Source organism: Dermochelys coriacea, chromosome 23 (assembly GCF_009764565.3).
Source record: "Dermochelys coriacea isolate rDerCor1 chromosome 23, rDerCor1.pri.v4, whole genome shotgun sequence".
In the NCBI taxonomy this organism is placed as follows: domain Eukaryota; kingdom Metazoa; phylum Chordata; order Testudines; family Dermochelyidae; genus Dermochelys; species Dermochelys coriacea.
Window position 1 is genome coordinate 2,103,406 of NC_050090.1, and position 19,189 is coordinate 2,122,594.

The 19,189-nt window shown below is 43.2% G+C and overlaps 1 protein-coding gene across 1 annotated transcript in view; it reads left to right on the plus strand.

The window, feature by feature from the left end:
- The first annotated feature begins 5,056 nt into the window (after nucleotides 1-5,056).
- ZNF541 (zinc finger protein 541) overlaps nucleotides 5,057-19,189 on the plus strand; it is a 41,292-nt gene continuing 27,159 nt past the window's right edge. Inside the window, 7 exon segments of the mRNA XM_038381547.2 lie at nucleotides 5,057-5,158; nucleotides 6,565-6,685; nucleotides 7,562-7,967; nucleotides 9,303-9,546; nucleotides 11,124-12,942; nucleotides 16,476-16,512; nucleotides 16,515-16,533. Of these exon segments, the coding sequence (XP_038237475.1) occupies nucleotides 7,664-7,967; nucleotides 9,303-9,546; nucleotides 11,124-12,942; nucleotides 16,476-16,512; nucleotides 16,515-16,533 (2,423 nt within the window). The 5' untranslated portion in view covers nucleotides 5,057-5,158; nucleotides 6,565-6,685; nucleotides 7,562-7,663.

The following is a 19,189-nucleotide window of genomic DNA, read 5'->3' on the forward strand; positions in this document are numbered from 1 at the left end:
GATAGGAAGCTTGGGGCCTACCCATGCATCCTCAAGTTCAGGGAGTCACTCTCAGCCAAACCTACTTGACAGAATTGTACCATGTCTGAATATGATTGCCAACAATTGTGATTAACTGACACAGTAATGAAACTGAGCCTAATTCTGGACAACCCTGCACTCTGTGTAGTCATTTTCATCAGTGCAAAATGGGCTTTATATAACAATGCCACATAATCCTGCCAACCTCATGGCTGTCCCAAAACTATGAAAATGATAGTAGTTTGAAATCTACCTTTATTTAATTGCAATGGATAGTATCAAATGTCACAATTATATAATCAAAAGAATATTTTATTATTTCCTTGTTCTCATTTTGCAGCTTTATTGACATAGAATGTGTTTTCATATCCATGGAAATAGTAGAATATAATAGGTCCTGTTATATTAAGTGCATTAACTTGATGTGCTTGTTCAAGTGCTGAAACAGTTAACATTGTTCTTTATTTGACTGGTCACAATTAGTGTTTAAATTTGAATTGAAATAAATTGAACATGATACTGTATTAAGGTAAATAGTGGAAGTTTACATCTCTCTTGGTGATGTTGTTTTAAGCTGAAAACCAAAGTACATTAGAGAAATTTATAGTGTGAAGGGATAGCTATTGAAATATAAAACCAAAGTTTTGACCACTTGTCAAGCATGTAATACTGAGTATCAACTTAATATTAGTTTTAGCTCACTGATCAGTATGCACACAGATTTCACCTCACCCGCCACTGAAATTCAGCCCCTTTGGGATGGATGGAACACACCAGCTGTTTCTTCAAATGAAACTGTCAAAAAGGGTTTTACTAGATAGAATTGTAACACCCGCATTTAAATTTAGTTAGCACACCAAGGCTAATAACCATGATCATGAATAAAGACATTAGGCTTGGTTCCTCACTCCCTTGCACTTGATGTAGTTATGTACACCTATTGAAAGGGGGAGTAAAACTACCATTTTGATCTAATGGCATTTTACTTACATGTTGCACTACTGTTTATAACTACACAAGGAACAGAGTAGTCCTGAATGAGGCCCAGTTTTATTACTGTGTCAGTTAACCACAACTGTTGGCAATCATGTGAGGCATGGTACAATTCTCTCGTCACCTCCAGCAACATATCACCCTGTAACAAAATGGGATATTGGAATCCATGCTGACAAAAGAGGAGTCTTCTCCTCTATAGCCTTGCCTACATTCGTGATTTGCCTCATTTTCAGCCACCAGCGTAGTTGCACGAGAGCAAAACCCTACCATAGACAGAGTAAACCTCCATAAACCAATATTAGAATTAGTACACTTTACTTCGATTTCAAGCAGGGGTAAGTTCATCACAGTTTTCTGTTTTTCTGGTTCATGATGTGCTGTTGCCTTAGCAAGATGTTCAGGGGACAACTAAATGTAGCCACCTTTTTTGGGGGGATGGAGCGAGGGAAACAGTCACAGCACCGTCTCATCGGCTTTTTCTCCATTTCTCTCTCCTGTCTCACACTTTCTCCCAACTACACTGTTATACTTTCTCCCTCCCTCCTCCTTATAAACCTCTTCTCTCTCCTTACACTTCCCCCTACAGCCCCCTCATACTTCCATCCCCTCCTCTAACCAATCCCTTTCTTCTTCATGCTTCTTTTCCCATGGTCCCATTATATAGCAAACCCCTTCCCTCAATAAGTCCTTCTCCATACACCTCCCTGAGACTTTTCACTCCCCAAACACTTCTTCTCACTCATCCAACTCCACTCCACCTTCCATTATGTCTCCCCCTAAGCTCCCCTTCACAACTCCTCCACCCTATATCATCACGCACCTTCCCTTTAACCTCTTCCTCTCTCCATATTCCCCTCACACCTCTCCTTTGCATCTCCGCCTCTCCACACCCTCACGCCTCCCCTCCCACTCCCACATCCTCTCCCTGTATGCCTGGTCCCCACATATCCTCCCACCTTTCCATATATCCTCTGGCCCTCCTCTCCTCCCTATCCCCTCCCTATCTCTCCCCCTCCATTACCCCCTCCACTTTTCCCTATTCCCTCCCCTATCTCTCTCTCCCCATCACCCTCTCACTTCTCCCTATTCCCTCCCCCACCATATCTCCCACTTCACTTCTCCCCAACCCCACACACCTCCCCTCCTGACTTCTCTCCTTTCCCTATCCCCTAACAAGTCCTTTTCCCACCCTTTTCCCATATGCCTCTCCCCAACCCCTCTCCCATATACCCCTTCCTATCCTCCCTCCCCTCAAGCCCTTCCCCTCCCCTCCCTAGTCTGATATACACTTCCCTATCCCCACACTCCGCTCTTCCCCCTCCTCCCAACCCTCCCTCTCCCCATATACCCCCTCCCTATCCCCTCACACCTTCCCTCCTTTCTCCCTCTCACAAAATGGCGCCACCCTTCGGCCCCTTTTCCCGCCCAAGCTGTCCCAGCACCACGTGACCGAGGCGGAGCCGCTCCTCCTGACAGCCCCGCCCCTGTCGGCGCGAGGCTCCGCCGGCGGGGCGGGGCGGGGCGCCTCGTGCCGGGACGGAGCCGGGGCAGGCGGGAAGGGGCGCGAGGCGACGGGTAAAGTTGCTGCCTCCTGTGGGGCGGTGCCCTCGACCCCCTCAGGCGGCGGGGCCTGATTCGGAGACAGGGCTGGACCCAGGGACAGCGACCCCCGCCCGTCCCCCCAGGGGCAGGGACCCCCCATCAGGAACAGGGACCCCCACCCATCCCCACAGGGACAGGGACACCCCATCAATGACAGGGACCCCCCGCTCATCCCCCCAGGGGCAGGGACACCCCATCAATGACAGGGACCCCCCGCTCATCCCCCCAGGGGCAGGGACCCCCGCTCATCCCCCCAGGGGCAGGGACACCCCATCAACGACAGGGACCCCCGCTCATCCCCCCAGGGGCAGGGACCCCCCATCAATGACAGGGACCCCCCGCCCATCCCCCCAGGGGTAGGGACCCCCCATCAATGACAGGGACCCCCTGCCCATCCCCCCAGGGACAGGGACCCCCCATCAACGACAGAGACCCCCCGCCCATCCCCCCAGGGGCAGGGACCCCCTGCCCATCCCCCCAGGGGCAGGGACCCCCCATCAATGACAGGGACCCCCTGCCCATCCCCCCAGGGACAGGGACCCCCCCATCAACGACAGGGACCCTCCGCCCATCCCCCCAGGGACAGGGACCCCCCCATCAATGACAGGGACCCCCCATCAATGACAGAGACAGGGACCCCCCGCCCATCCTTCCAGGGGCAGGGACCCCCCCATCAATGACAGGGACAGGGCCCCCCACCCATCCCCCTGGGGCAGGGACCCGCTGCCCATCCCCCACCCAACCTGCCGGGAGCAGGGACCCCATCACAGACAGGGACCCCCTGCCCATCCCCCAGGGGAAGGGTCTCCCAGCTATCCCCCAGGGGCAGGGACCCACTCCCATCCCCCTAGTAGCAGAGACCCCCCCACGGGCAGGCACCCCCCACCTATACCCCAGGGGCAGAGACTGCCCACCCAGCCCTGCCAGGAACAAGGATCCCCATTATGTACAGAGACCCCCAGGGGCTGGGCACCCATCATGGACAGGGACCCCCCCCGGCCATCCCCACCAGAGGCAGTGACCCTCCCATCCAGGGCAGGGACCACCCTGCCCCCTCACCTCCACCACAGACTGGGACCGTCACCCCCATCGCGGGAAGGGTCCAGGGATGCCCTGCCCATTCTCTCTAGGGGCAAGGACGCTCCCCCATCATGGGCAGGGAGCTCCCCATCCATCCCCTCCAGGTGTAGGGATACCCCTCTATCATAGTCAGGTACCCAGCCCATGGGGGGCAGGAGCAGCATCCCCATCAGAGCTAGGAGCCATGCCCTCCCCTCCCCAATTTGAGCAGCAGCCTTATCCCAACCAAGGCCAGGAGCAGCCTCCCCAGGAATAGTACCAGTCACCAGGGCAGGAGCAGCCCCCATCCCTACCCAAGCAGGAACTTCCCCCCTCCTCTACCATGGACAGCAGTCTTCCCCATCTTCACCAGGGGCAGGAGCATTCCCCACCCACCCACCTTGGCCCAGAGGTAGAAATCCTACCTGCCAGGAGGTAGATCACCCCCACTTCATTCCCCAGCAGTGCCAGAGTTCTACCCTCTATTGGCATAGGCCCAGGGGTCGGAGTGGATAAAAATGGATTTAAAATTTTTTGATTCTTTTGAAATTGAAATCAGATTTTTTTATTTAAATTAAATGCATTTTTCTTTTTAAAATAAACCTATTGAAAATTAAATTTGAAATTGTAAACCTATATTAAGGCATACATTTACTATAATCTATTAAAATAATTTAAATTACATACAAAAAATTTCAAGCAGTACATGTTTGCTGTTGAAGTTTAAAGTCAAACCACCAAATTGGTGGAAATTGCTGACTAAGCACCTAGAACCAGAATTTGCTGACATGCTGAACCAGCTTTTGACAGCAGTAGCCTTTTCAGGTGCAGAGAGAATATTTTCTTCAGTTGGGTTTATTCAACTAGTTCAGTTCAATGGCTAGTTAATACTTAGCTTCCCTCACCTTAGTTCAGACAAGGGCAGCTTCCACCATCCCTCTTATTCTTCATGTGAGAATGAGGAGGACATGCCCTAGGATAAACTCAGGATCTTCTTTCTTGACAGCATAAACATAGTGACTTTAGCTTCTCAGTCATGTTTCTCTGTCCCTAATACCCTGTTCTCCTATTATCATGCTGCTTCAATTGCCTTGTTACAACCCCCTCGTTATAATGCGCTCTGCCTCCTTACTGATACGCAGTTCAGACCCCCACAACAAAAATTCCAAACAGCTCTGCAGTTATAATGTATTTATTAGTCTTCAGCCCTCAGAGACAACATGTTAAAAAGTATTTATTCTCCCGCTACCCATTATAAATGACGTTCTGGATTTTAAGGGTATTTTGTTTCCTTACCACCCCCATTTTTTTTAAAAGGATGAATTTAAAAAATACTGTGTATAACTGAAATTCTCTCAATTCTTTTGACCCAGCAGCTCACAATCCTAAAAATGCGACCTGTGGACCGAAGAGTTCTAAAATGCACTCCACAGCTGCCTTCTATCTGTAGCAGTGTGAAGACAAAATCAATCAGCTTCAGGTTTTGATTGCTGGTTAATGCAAGCAACAGGGCTTTTAATCTAACAAAATAGATTAGAGTGTCAGCAGATTATTAGAGCTATGTGTGTTTATTGGTAGTTTAAAAAACTGATGTGATTGAACCCAGATTCACACAAGTAGCTTTGCTGATATAAATGTGGTCATATCTGGGCCCTTTATCTGTAAATTAGCTGTAGTGCTTTTGCTCCTGGCAAATTTAGCCCCTGATCTTGTACAGGCTTATGCATACGCTTAACTTTATGCATGTGAGTAGTCTCATTGAAATCAATGGGACCAATATGCGTAAAGTTAAGCATAAATTTTGCAGGACTTGGCATTAAATGCTATGATGAGGGGCACTGTACAGATAGAAATAGAAGTTAATTTTTCCCCCAGTTCTGCAAATTTGGGTACCCTTGTTTTAACAAAATAATTTTTTTTCTTAACTCTTTGGCCTTGTTCTTGCCATTGTTACTTAGGCAAAAATTCCCAATGATTTAAATGAGAGCTTTGCTTGAGCAGCAGACCCATTATGGAAGTGTTAGATGTAATTTTAGTAGATTTATTAAATTATTACAAAAAAATTAAAATCAGTTTTCTAACCTTCTTTGTCTCTTAAAACAAAGAAAGAAAAGCACTTGAAAGCTTCTATATAGAGGGTGAAGAACTTATTTTTAAGAAAAAGAAATTTAATGCATTTGACTTTAAAAGGAAAATATTTCTTAAAAAATGGGGGTTGGGGAGCATTTAAATATTTTCCTGTTATTCAAGGTATGAGAGTGGGGAACAAAGGAGGGATACTCCACATATACAGTGCTGTTTGTACAGCTAAAAATAATTTATAACAAAAAAATTAGGTGTCATTTTTACTATTCCATCTCCTGTAAAATTTGAACCTATTCCTTAAAAATAATATTGCCCTTGGTCAGAGTAGTATGAGGAAGTTCTTTATTCTCAGATATGCAGCTATAAAGTATTCTTTTTGTGGTGGTTATGAAAACTGTGCCTCTGAGATCTGTATGTCCTGTTCGAGAGATATATGTTGCAGACTGGATGGAATTCATCTCTCTGCAGGTCCTGTAACTTGGACCTACTTTTTTCTAGGCATATAGCACCATAAGTTACAAACTTATAAACAGGGACGTTTTTGTGGGACATCTTTTGACCCCATTGAAATACATGAGATTCAGTGATTTTTTAGGAATGATGTATAAATGGGATCATTTTTCATGTTTGCAGCAGCACTGGATGCTTGTAAGGAACTTCAGGTTTCATAAATAATTCAGGCATATATTAATTATGGACTAGTTCCGGTACATACACTTATTGGCATTTAGCTGTGTGCAATTGCATATGAATTTTTTTCATATATAGTGTGCAGACTTGGTTTGAATATCTTCTCTGCAGGTTGCATTTCCTAAAATGATATCATCAAGATCAAATTTCTCATCAATCAAGTTTAAGGCAAACCAGACTTAAATTACTTAACTTGTTCATGACTAGGCTTGGAAAAATTAGATTTTTATTGGTAAATGTCGATTTCACCATACATACACAAATGTATGAAAAATATTGCCATTGATAATAATTGTAATTTATGCATAGAAAAAGTGAGAAAATTGCTGCTTGAGAGCAAATTAGAGTTTGATTTAAGGATATTTATTTTGTGTGTTTTGATATGTGATGTTGACAGTTTGTGTTTTAACTGGTGTAAAACTGTAACTTTTTGAATCACAACATATAGTGTCATTAAATAAAAAGAAAAGGAGTACTTGTGGCACCTTAGAGACTAACAAATTTATTAGAGCATAAGCTTTCGTGAGCTACAGCTGTAGCTCATGAAAGCTTATGCTCTAATAAATTTGTTAGTCTCTAAGGTGCCACAAGTATTCCTTTTCTTTTTGCGAATACAGACTAACACGGCTGCTACTCTGAAACCTGTCATTAAATAGTTATTATCTTAACCCCCCATATTTTCCTGCAACTATGAAAAATTAAATAGGTAAAAATAGAAAACAATGCTTAAAACCCATAATTTTGTGCAACTGTGAACATTTAAATTGATAAAAAAATTAAAAATGCTTAAATATAAACATCAATATTATCCCTCAAAATTATATTTAAAAAATATGAATTCTGCCAAATCTGTTCATGATGATCAATGAAGTTTAAAGAACAAAATGGATTTAATCACACATACAAAGTTCCAGTTGTTTGAAAGCATTTTTAATTTGAACACATATTTCCATCTAAAATACAAACCAGAAGTATTTATCTAGAGTCCTATATAATAAGGATTGGTTTATATATGGGCTAATGTATCAATACTGGTATTGCTTTCATTTTAAAATGTATTATCTGTTCATCTCTGTTATCTAACTTTTTCCTGTTACCTTTTGTTTAGGAATCTTGCTATACACTAATGCAGTTTTCAAGCTCTGAGTCTTGCCCTAGTTTATCAGAAACCAAAGCATATTCCCTGACCAAACATTAAAGGTGGGTAAACATGGACCAGTACCACCTCAGTGATGAAAACTTCATCCAATCAGAGATGCATATTCCTGGATTTTCAGAGAGTCAAGGGCTGAACTGTAGTGACACTCTCAACCTTAAACTGTGTCCAGATACAAGAGACATAATGTATACTGGCCTAAGCAGCCTAGATATGGATCCTAGCCTTTCAGATGCAGATATGGCTAATGACACTTTGGAGGACAATTTAGATGCACTGTCTTTGTATTCTGTGAAGGACTGTGATTTTGTTAAACTCCTTGATGAGTCTGACTTTGGCTCACAGCCTTCTTTGTGTGGTGAGTACCTTGGAATCTCCTTTGGTTATAATTTTACAGTTCAGTGTAGCCAGAATTCTTCATTAGTTAATTTAGAAGCTAAAGTAGACCTAGTGATAATCTCTTTGGGGCAGGGACATTGGGTAAAATTTTCAAAAGCCCCTAAGTGACGAGAAACCTAAATCCCAATTTCAAGTGCCTTTTAAAAATGAGACTTAGACTTCTAAGTCACTTAGGTGCTTTTGAAAATTTGCCAGTCGTCTTTATTTGTCTTGTAAATTGTTATGTATATTTATAGCTCTATAGAAAATAGCTACTTATAATTATTGTAATATTAAATAGGATAGGAATATTTCCCCTACGACTCTGTTTCCTTAAAATTGTACCATGGCTAGGAATACACTCTCTGTTCAAAGTCTTTGCAACTTGATCTCAAACTGCAAACGGAAGATTTAAAAACATTAAGATAACAGATTTGCTAAATATGCTGCTAACATTTACATTACTAGCTTTCCTCGAAGCATAGAAGAGACATTCTGTTTAATTTTTGCATTTCAAGTTCTCTGGGAAATGGATTTACAAGAATGGGCTTTCTCCAAAATTTGCAATTAGAAGTTAAAAGGAGAATGTCCTTAGTAAAATACTGTCCTTGAAAGAACAGGGTAGCATCACTGCTAATGCAGATCAGTGATCATGCAAAAGTTCAAGGAAATTTGAAGACAGAAAAAACAAAAAGACACAACTGGGAGTGCTCAAATAAGATAATGATAGAATTTTTTTGATAAAATTTGGTGCATTTATTTAACTGATTAGGCCAACTGATAAAATTTGTAGTATATCTACCTCTCTCCTTTCTCATTCTGGTTCATAGGTAATTAATCTTAGATTTATGAAAACAATGTAAGCTTAGTGGCTCAATGGATTTATTAACTAGTCAGTCATCTCTGGTGACCTTGGTTTAAATCTTGATTAGGTCACAAGTGCAAAATAATTCGGAGGAGTCTCCTGTGTCCATTTTTGTCCAAAAAAGGGAAACCAGTGTGGCAGAATTCAGGTCAGTTGACACTGCTCAAGAGATTCAGGACTGAAGTAGCAAGCCACAACTGAGGTGCATTGTCAGAGCTGGGTGAGGACATAGGCCTGGAATAGCAGTGGCGTTGCAGATCACAGGCTACATTGTTAGACGCAAAACTGTGGTGCATCATGCTTGTACTAGTTATCCTGCCCTGTAACTAGGCTCCCAACAAAAAATTTAGGGGAATTAAAAAGAGAAATCTATGAACCCTTACATTATTGGGGTAATTTAATAAGATACTGTGTGTTACCTATTGAGTATAACTTTCACCCTTTATTTAGAATTGGGGCTTCCTGTCACAGCAGCACCTAAAGAAGTTGAACAAGAAGGCAAGTCCAATTCTGGTAGTGCCAGGAAAGGGAAGCATCAGTACAGCTCTCCTCAAAATCCTGTTCTGGATTGCAGTCTCTGTGGGAAGGTGTTCAGCAGTGCCAGCTCTCTTAGCAAACATAACCTGACTCACAGCCAGGAACGGAAATACATCTGTAAAATCTGCAGCAAGGCTTTTAAACGGCAGGACCATCTGTATGTAGGCGTTTACTAATATAAAGGCATAAAACTATGTTCAGTTTGTTTGTATGTTTAAAACAATGTGGATAGTATCCACTTCAGTAGTACTTCATTTTCCTGTTTCAGTTTGGTTTAGATGCACAGTTACACTATTTTGGTACTTTGGTGTGGGCATTTGTCAGGGCAGCAAACCCCATCAAATTACATTGCAAAACTATATCAGTAGCAGAAGCAAGTTAGTTCTAAAATTTCCAGAGCATATTAGTGCAGAAAGGGCCTCAACTGGCCATATAAGATATAGTTTAGCTATAGAAGACTTGGTAAGCTTTTATTGTGCAATAGCAACTAAGAACCTTTTATTTTTCTTTCTGCTCAGTGGTCCAGGGAAAAGCTTATTGGTGTTGGAAGTACTTGTACTGGACAGCCAATTCTTGTGTGGTTTCAGCAGCCAATATGTTGTGAACTGCAGTTAAAGATTAAATTTACACATCATTAATAACTGGGATTCCATGTTTCAAATGCTGTATAGCATTTGTTCTATCTCTAGTGGTTCTTGAAGTATTGGACCTTCAGTGGTCTACTGTGGTTTCTTGATGTAGCAGCGCAGGTCCAGACTAATTGTATCAAGTCTAAGATATTGGACCAGTTCAAATGCCAGACCCAGGGAACAGGCTGGAGGTTTAGGTCCGTATTACTATATTTTGAATTAATATGTGTCCTTTAAAATGTTATTCTGCCCTAAAAGTGTCTCTGTAGAAAGGGCATTGTGGTGTTCCATATTCATTGTTTGCCACTGGTTTCTGTATCAAATTTGCTTTGCTTACAAGAGGATTTTTCTGATTGCAAGCCCCCCACGTCCCCAAGTTGCATAATTTTGTGCAACTGTGACAATTTAAATTGATAAAACATTTAAGTGAGATTAACAGACAACCAGGATTTTTTCCATTTCATGCATTAAAAGGAGCTCTGCTGGCCAATTAGATCCTCATTTTGGTCTGTCTTTGTTGTCTTTAGGTTATGCCTTCAATGAAACCTGTGCAACCCTATTATCCTTTGGTGGGTTTGCACAGGTATAATTCAGGGCATAGTCAGAAGAGAACAGGTTTGCAATGGTGTTATTTAAGGACATAATTTGTCTGCTGTACTTCTGTAACTTGTGAGAATGCAAAAGAACCTAGTTTGATGAATTTCTGGCAGTTAAAAAACATGAAGTGCTGGCAGTTAAAAAACATCTTTCTTGAGAGTTTTGAGAAGGTCAGTTTTGAATTGGATTCAGCGATAGGCAGCCGGTGCATGTGATGGAGGGTGGGAGTGATGTAATCCTTCTTCCTAGAGTGAAAAAAACAGTTGGGGTGCAGCTGTGTGGACCCCTCCTGCTTTAGAGAGCCCTAATTGTGCCTTGTTTTACACTCTGTCCAACCCTTTTGAGTTCTGTAGGAGTTGCACTGGATATGTCAGTGCAGAATTTGACCTTCAGGATTTAATAAAACCGTAGAAGTGAGAACTGAAATAGTTCAGGAAAGAAATGATTTAATTTCTGCTAGTCATTTTAATATGAGTCTTCTCTTCTGTCTTTTGTCTTTTTACCTCAGGAGTGGACACATGCTAACACATCAGAAAACAAAACCATTTATGTGTATAGAACAGGGTTGCAATAAGAGTTACTGTGACCATCGGTCGTTGCTTCGACATTATGAAATGCAACACGGCTTGTCTATCTTGAAAGAGGCCACCTGTGATGAAGATGCCTGTAAGGTCTCATCACCTTCTCATGATGCATTTGTCCAAAGAGGACAAGGTAGTTTGAGAATGGAGAGGCTGGCTGTTCACTCTGAATCCAAATCTCCAAATCCTGTCCTGCCCAACAGAGACCTACTGAAATGTATTGTTAGCAGCATTGTAAATCAGAAGCTTCCATCAACTCCAGCATCGTCTGCAGAGGACTTGAAAGGTTCACTGCAGTCTTGCTCCTCTGCAGCTGATCAGGTTTCTTGCATCCCATCTAGCACGACTGCACTATTTGAAGCTACAAGTGACAAAACGGTGAAGGAGCATTATCCTTGCCAAAAGAATGCCACCTCTTCTAATGTGTATGCCATAATAAATCCTGGTAATTTATCTGTGATCACACCAGGAGAAAACATAGTTACCAGTTTGACTGATACATCCCTGCTTTCAGAATCACAGTTTCCTTTAGAGACTACAGGGCTGGATTATTGGCCAAACAGCACTTTACCTTGTTTTCCATTATTCAGAGGTCAGAAGATTTCTGCAAACTCCTCCCATCAGTCAAGCAGTAATTTTCAGTGGATCAGAAACATGCCAGTTTGTACTAAAAGCAAAGGGAATAGTGTTTATATTAATCACAGTCCATCTGTTGCAGCTCAGAATATTTCAGGTGTGTTTCCTGGACCTTCTCACGCGTTCAACTCTTTTGCACAGATGTATGAGTGTCCAGATGCTGTGTCATTTGCACTTTTGAAGACCCAAGGGGAAATCTCAGGTGAAACAAAGCTCAGCAGTTTTGAAGAAGCCTTTAGGCCAACAAAAAGACAAGAATGTGACATTGATTCTTGTCACTGGCAGAACATTCAGAAGCATAGTGTGTTACAGAATGATGCTAACCCACACTTCAGGCAGCTTTTCATGGAATCCTCAGTGAACCAGGAGCATATGCAAGTGCAGCAGCACCTGCTCCAAATGTTCACCAAATCTCAACACATTTTGTCCCACACCCAGGTGGTGGCTCCAACACAGAAAGCAACTTCTGAGGTGAAACAGCCTGTAGAAAAACCACTCCAAAATGTATTGCAACAGCAGCAGCAGCAGGCTGACGTGATTCGCTCTCGTCTAGAGCACACAAAACGTGAAGGGTCTCCCGTGTATATGCAAAAGACTTTGACCCAGTATCAGAAGGATATGTTATCTGTTAGTGAGGAACAAAGCCAAATAGGAAGGCAGCAAGCAGCAGTTACTTTGCAGTCTTCTCAGTCCCTGTCTGACCCTTTCATAAATTCAGACTCTGTTTACTCTGCCAAACAGACTAGACCCTTGAAAGGGTGTGTGGGATTCAAAGATATTGACAACCCAAGCCAACCCCAGAATGCATTATGTGATAAAGCCCTGGGAAACTCTACTTATGGGAAATCACGTCAGCGAGAAAATCACACTTCTGTATATAGCAACAAAGAGAAGAATGAAGGATATTGCAAAGGAACAAGTGGAAAACTACATTCCAGCAGTGGTAGGCCTCGCCGCTTGTCCAGTGTCCGAAAAGAGAAGCTAAAGTTTGACCTGTCTTGCACAGCTTCTCCAAGTCAAGTGGCCATGGCTTCCTTTTCATTACTTGGAACTTCACCAAGTCATGTGACTGAAAAGAAACACAAACTAACAATTTTTAATAGGATTCAGGTATGTTCAAATCTTCTTTTATTTTTTAGCGAATAAAATAAAAACTTTTAAATAAGTAAATAGAAAACAGAGAAGGCATCTTCATGGTTAGAGCAGGGAATTAGGAATCAGAAATCCTGGCTTTTCCTATTGAAAGTCACTGGGAGGTATGTGTCTAACTCATTTGGGTGCTTTTGCATCTTTAAGTATCTAAATAACTTTGTAAATTTGGCCCTCTGTGTCTCAGATTCTCCGTCTTTAAAATGAGGATAATGATATTTACCAACCTTTGAGAAGTTGTGACACATCATTGTAGCAGTGACACAAGGCGCCATTTTTTAGCTGAGAAGTGAAACCACTATTGTAACCCTTGTGGTACAAAACCAAACCAAACCACCATGTAAGCTAGTCTTTATGAAAATTAGGGTGTAAATATATAGGGGAAATTATTTTAAAACTAAGACCTCCTGTACCAAATTTGTATAGAATATTGCAGTTTATAATGGCAATACTCACACATTTTAACAGAGCTGTGCTAGTAGCCTATGCTAATAACTTGTTGCCAAGAGGAATCAAGTTGGAATCTAGTTCTGGATTGTGATGGGATTCGAATCAGCTCATCCGAACGCAAGTGTTAATGTAGTTGCAGAATAAAACTTCTTTTCAGACTAAAAAAAAAAATCCCCAGCACTGAAAATATTTAGTATTCCACAGGATAAATAAATAGTTTCACAGTTACTGTTGATCTTGATGTCTTTGTCAGGATCATATTACTACGTTATTTTAACATGTGGGAGAAATGCTCATAATTCATTCAGGTTCTTCTAGTGAATTATGTATTAGGCTTAGTCACTAATCAGTGAAGATATCTTTCAGTGCTCCCATGGGTTGCACTGAAATATTTCTTTGCTTTTCATAAATCAAAAACAGTAAAGCTTAGTCTGACATCCTTCACACTTGGTAGTCTGAAAGGATCCTTATTTCTTATACTTTATTTGTCAGTGTTGCTGTATTGAACTTCATCTTGAAAGGTGTGGTAAAGTGGGCCCAACATTCTTTTAAACAGCACATCAATTATGTTTTTTCTTTTATTATGAATAAAAATATGGGGCAGTTAGCTGTGCTTTTAACCTGAGATCTGAAAATACTTTATAATGGTTCATGAAGGGGGTTAACATTACCTCTGTTCTATAGTTTGGAAAAGTGGGGCACAGATATGTTATGTGATGTATTAAGTTAATTTCCAGTCTGGAATAGAACCTAGGGTTCCTAACTCTAGGTGCTGAGCCTTAGCTATTGGATTTCATTGTTTCCCTGTGGTTTTTTTAAATTGGAGATGGGCAAAGTATGGCCCATGGGCCACATCCGGCCCGCGGGACCCTCCTGCCCGGCCCCTGACCTCCTGGAGCAGGAGGCTAGCCCCCAGCCCCTCCCCTGCTGTTCCCCCTGCCCTGCAGCCTCAGCTCACTGCACCACCGGTGCAATGTTCTGGGCGGCGGGACTGCGAGCTCTTGCTGGGCAGTGCAGCTGCAGAGCCGCTGCCTGACCCGGTGCTCTGTGCTGCACGGTGGCGTGGCTGGCTCCAGCCGGGTGGCACGGCTGCCTGTCCTGGTGCTCTGGGCGGCATGGCTGTAGCACCGCCAGCCACCGGTGCTCCAGGCAGCGTGGTAAGGGAGCGGGGGGGTTGGATAGAGGGCAGGGGATTTCGGGATGGTGGTCAGTTGGTGGGGGTGTGGATGGGGTTGGGGCGGTCAGAGGGAGGGGAACAGGAGGGTTGAATGAGGCAGGGGTCCTGGGGGGGCAGTCAGGAAGGAGGGGAGGGTTGGATGGGGTGGCGGGGGGCAGTCAGAGGCAGGGGTTCCGGGGGTAGTTAGGGAGAAGGGGTGATTGGATTGGGCAGGGCTTCCAGGGGGGCAGTCAGGAATGAGAGGAGGGGTTGGATGGGGTGGCAGGGGGCGGGCAGGGGTCCCAGGGGGCCATCAAGGGACAGGAAATGGGGGGTTGGATGGGGCAGGAGTCTTGGGGGGTCCGTCAGGGAGTGAGAAGCGGGGGGGTCAGATGGGGGTGGGGGCTGGGCCACACCTGGCTGTTTGGGGGGGCACAGCCTCCCCTAATCGACCCTCCATACAATTTCGGAATCCTGATGTGGCCCTCAGGCCAAAAAGTTTGCCTGCCCCTTTTTTAAAATCTTTTTATTAGTGTTGACAACTTTGGACTCACCAAAAAGAATCTTTAGCATATACATGGCACTTTACATATTTCAAAGTGGATTAAAAACTAACTAATTCATCAGAGGTTTAAAAATGATTTAACAAGATGAAGTCTCACAGGATGCTTTGGAAAGTCTTTCACCTAGGTTCTTGGTTCAACTTGGGCTCTGGTCAGTAATAAAATATTGCTAGCATCAGACTGTTCAGGGAGCTGTGTGAAATGAGTCAGTACAATAATGGACAGATGTCGGTATAGCACAAATCACTTTCTCAATTGGGAGTAATTAGTGCCTAACTGCTTGCATCAGCAGAGAGATAAGGGGCTAAATAGTTATACATAATGAACTTCTAACCCTTAGAGATAGTCCTTTCAGGTCACAGATGAGGCACATTGATGGAATTGGGTAGGGAAGCTGCTTGCAGTAGTGCTGCCCATGCTGTACGTGTTCTGTGGATAAATAGGAGTTTTGAGTCTACAAGGTTTTGTGGAGAGTCATTTTTGTTGTGTTGATTATTAGTTGTACTTCCTGCCCCATGCAGTCTGATGACATCTCACCCTCATGCACTACTCTGATGGAGAGTTCATATGCATGCTTTTGTCCAGGCTCTGCACGAACTGCTGTTTCTGCCGGCCAGAAGGTCGCCTGTCATCTATGCACTGAGGTGACCCTTTGTGCAAGGAATCCTCCCTATTCCATACTGTGGGGGCAGGTGCTGAGCCAGCTCTGTGGTACTATTCCCTACCTTCCCCTGGGACCTTGCAGAAGAATCTCTGCAATAGAAGGGGCCTGCCATTGCTGTGGGAGGAGTGAGATGCTGGCTGGGCCAGAGGAATGCCAGCACTAGGAAACCTGCACAGGGCTCAGAAGCTATAGGAATGCTTTTAACTCCTTGAAGTTTATATGGGGCGTCTCGCTTCCCTCCCCAAATCCCTGCATGTGGCCACCATGCATTAGGAGCCTAAGAAATTGGAAAGTAGGAGGAGAGGATCCTCCCTCTCTGGCATTCTTCTGCAGGAGGTTACTTTCTCTGTGCAGATGGTTGCTCTCTCTTTTAGAGGGTCTGTAATGGGAAGTATGCAACTTATGATATAAGAGTGTTGTTGTTTGGAACTCATGTTATTTGTATATGCACACAAGGGTTATGAGGATAAATTCATTAATGTTTGTAAAGGGCTTTGGGATCCTGTAAAGAAAGTTTCTAAACCATATAACTGCAAAGTATTATTTTTAGAAATGAAACAACTCAGAAGTTCCATGTCTTGTTTCAGGATGGAATAACTATATTGTAAGTTTAAATCATAGACAGTATAACATCTGTTTTTGATTTTTTTTTTAAACTCAGGGTGGAAATATCTACAGCCTTACTAATGCAGTGAGGGAAGAAACTTGTCAGTTGGATGGTAAGCAGGGTACACTGTAGTCTTGACAGAGCTTCAAATAAAATAATGTCACACAGATTTTTATTTTTACTTTTAGGTTTGGCTTCAAGTGTCTGTGTTAGCAGTAAGAGTCCAAATGATGTATTTGCTCCCTTAGGGTTGAATTTTTACATAACTCTTTTTTTTGGCTAGCTCTGAGATTATGCTAATTAATAGGTGTTTGAATTTGAGCCACAAGGCTTTCATAAAACTACTTTCTAACCCACAAGCATGAAAGCCATATAGCAACTTAACTTAAGTATGACAGAGGGATATTTGAGTGTGGTATTTAAGGTAATTAAAATGATAATAAAAACTGACCAATCCTTTTCTTTTCACACATTACTATAATGAATGAGGGTTCACAATGAAAGGAATAGAAGGCAAATTTAGAATAAAATGAAAAGAGATTCACCTCTGGGCAAGAAGGGCTTCACTGGGTCTTAAGTTGAGTACAGGTCTTGTGCTAAGTTTCATCCACAATGAGTAGTCAGCCTTTGAAATTTATTGTAGGAGCAGAGAGTCAAATACTGAAACTGGATGTTTAAAAGTGGATGGATAATTTTAAGACCAGTAATTGATTTAGGGCAAGTTTGTGCCCTGGTCCTCAGTGGCTGCATAGGGAAGTAAACACCCTTCCCCCTCCCTCTGTTCAGCTGCTTAGAACCTACCTGCATCACAGCTTGGGTGCTGGTGTAGAGAGCAGGGACTGCACTCCTGATATTCCCTCTGCAACTAAGCCATGGTCTGTCTTCCCATATGTCAGCCAGTGGAGCTGATTAGTTATTAAATGAGGAAATAAGCTGTTCCCCGAAAGGGGGTGTCAGAGCTTACTCCTCCCTGGGGAAGGAGGGGAGGAGTTGTGACTTTGGTTCACAGTTCATTCCTGGGGTTCCTCCTCGGGTGATGCAGCTATGTGCTGCCCCGTGCTTAAGTCTGAGCCTTTGTGACACTTCCTGTGGTACCCAGGGCTCTGAGGCACCTTGCTACCACCAGCCCTTAGCGGGAGGAGACCTTGTCTGTGCCCACCAAGGCTCAGCTCCCTGACAACACAAGCCTCAGGCGACACAAGCACTGCCTTCAGGCTTCCGCAGGCCCCATCCTCTCTTTCCAGGTTAATGATTGGCAAACTTCAACTCTGAACTCTCTGAGCATCCCCCTAGAGTATCCAGCACCTGTTCCACTGAACACTCACAGAATTCATAGATCCGCTACTCCCCAAGGAAGAGGACACCCCAGTGTACCAGTTACAGCTCAGGATCGCCACTCTGATCAACACACAGCACTTAGATATATTTATAGTAAAAATCTTGAAGTAGTTTATTTAACGAAGAACAGAGATCGGGAAGAAGGAAGTAGAACTAATAGAAACAAATGGCTACATATAAAATAAAATCATAACATGTTTTGTAGCGGCTAAACTTAACTAACAAGACATTATCATGTCATATAGAAGGAAAGCTCACCCAAAATCCTTGCAGTGTATTATAGCCAGTCGTGGCTGTAATCTTCTGTTCATGAGACAAGTCATGTTGTCCTCTTGCTTTGTCAGTGGAGAGATCCCCTGTGTCTCTTTGCAATCCCAGTTACATCCAAACAGTCCTTTTATCTTTATTCATAAACAGGACACCCTCCTGCTTATTGTTCTTCCCTGTGGCCTCCCTCTCTTGTTGACCTTGCAATCTTTTAATTAGCATCTGGCTCCACATGCACATAGAGCTTACCTTGTGAGACACAGGGTGCACAATACACATTTGACCAATCAAAGAGAGATAAGTATCTCCTGTCCCCTGACCAAACAGAATCTATCCAAGGCTGGTTACCTCCTGGTGACCTGCTTTTAACTTCAAGGCTTTAAGAACATAAATTCCAGTATAGATACGTAACTTCCTAAATATTACTCAAACATACATTACAGAGTGACTAATAATCAGTGGTTGTTGATAGAGACTTCACATATCACTCTTTGGTATCATATACCATCAGACCCCAGTGATTCCTATGCATTCCTATGCAGCCTGGGGGTTCTCTGCCAGTTGGCACAAGGAGGTTCCTGAGTCATAGCCTTACAGTTCAATCTAGTGAAATTCAGTTGAATTCAATGAAGTTGCACGGGTGTAGCTTGAGAGTAGAATATGGCCCACTGATTTAATTCTTCTGTAGACATTGCACAGATTAATTTAATATGATTCTTCATTTAAACTGCACAAACAGCTGCCTTTCCTGCAATGCCACTAACCATGATAGATACGCCAATAATTTTCCATCGTTAAGAAATTTATTGACATTTATTAAGAATCTGAAGAATCCATTCCTGGTCCGTAATGGCTCACAGTTGTGAGCAAGTGTCCAATAAAAAAAATCACCCACATCAAGGTAGTCTCCTTCTCTCTCTCCCCATCTTCCATTTCTAGCCCCAGGAGGGGCGCCAAGGACTGAATGGACAATATATTCTGAACTCATCTCTCATTCTCACCCTTAAGGTGCTCCCTCCACATTAGGGTGGTAGGTGAGTGGGTATTGGAAAGCTTGAACTGCCTTTGCTTTGTTTGTGTTGTGGATAGAGGACTTGAGTCTCCAGAGCTGTCAATCTGCTGCCATTCATCAGCACAAAATTCACTAGGGGAAAAAAAAATAA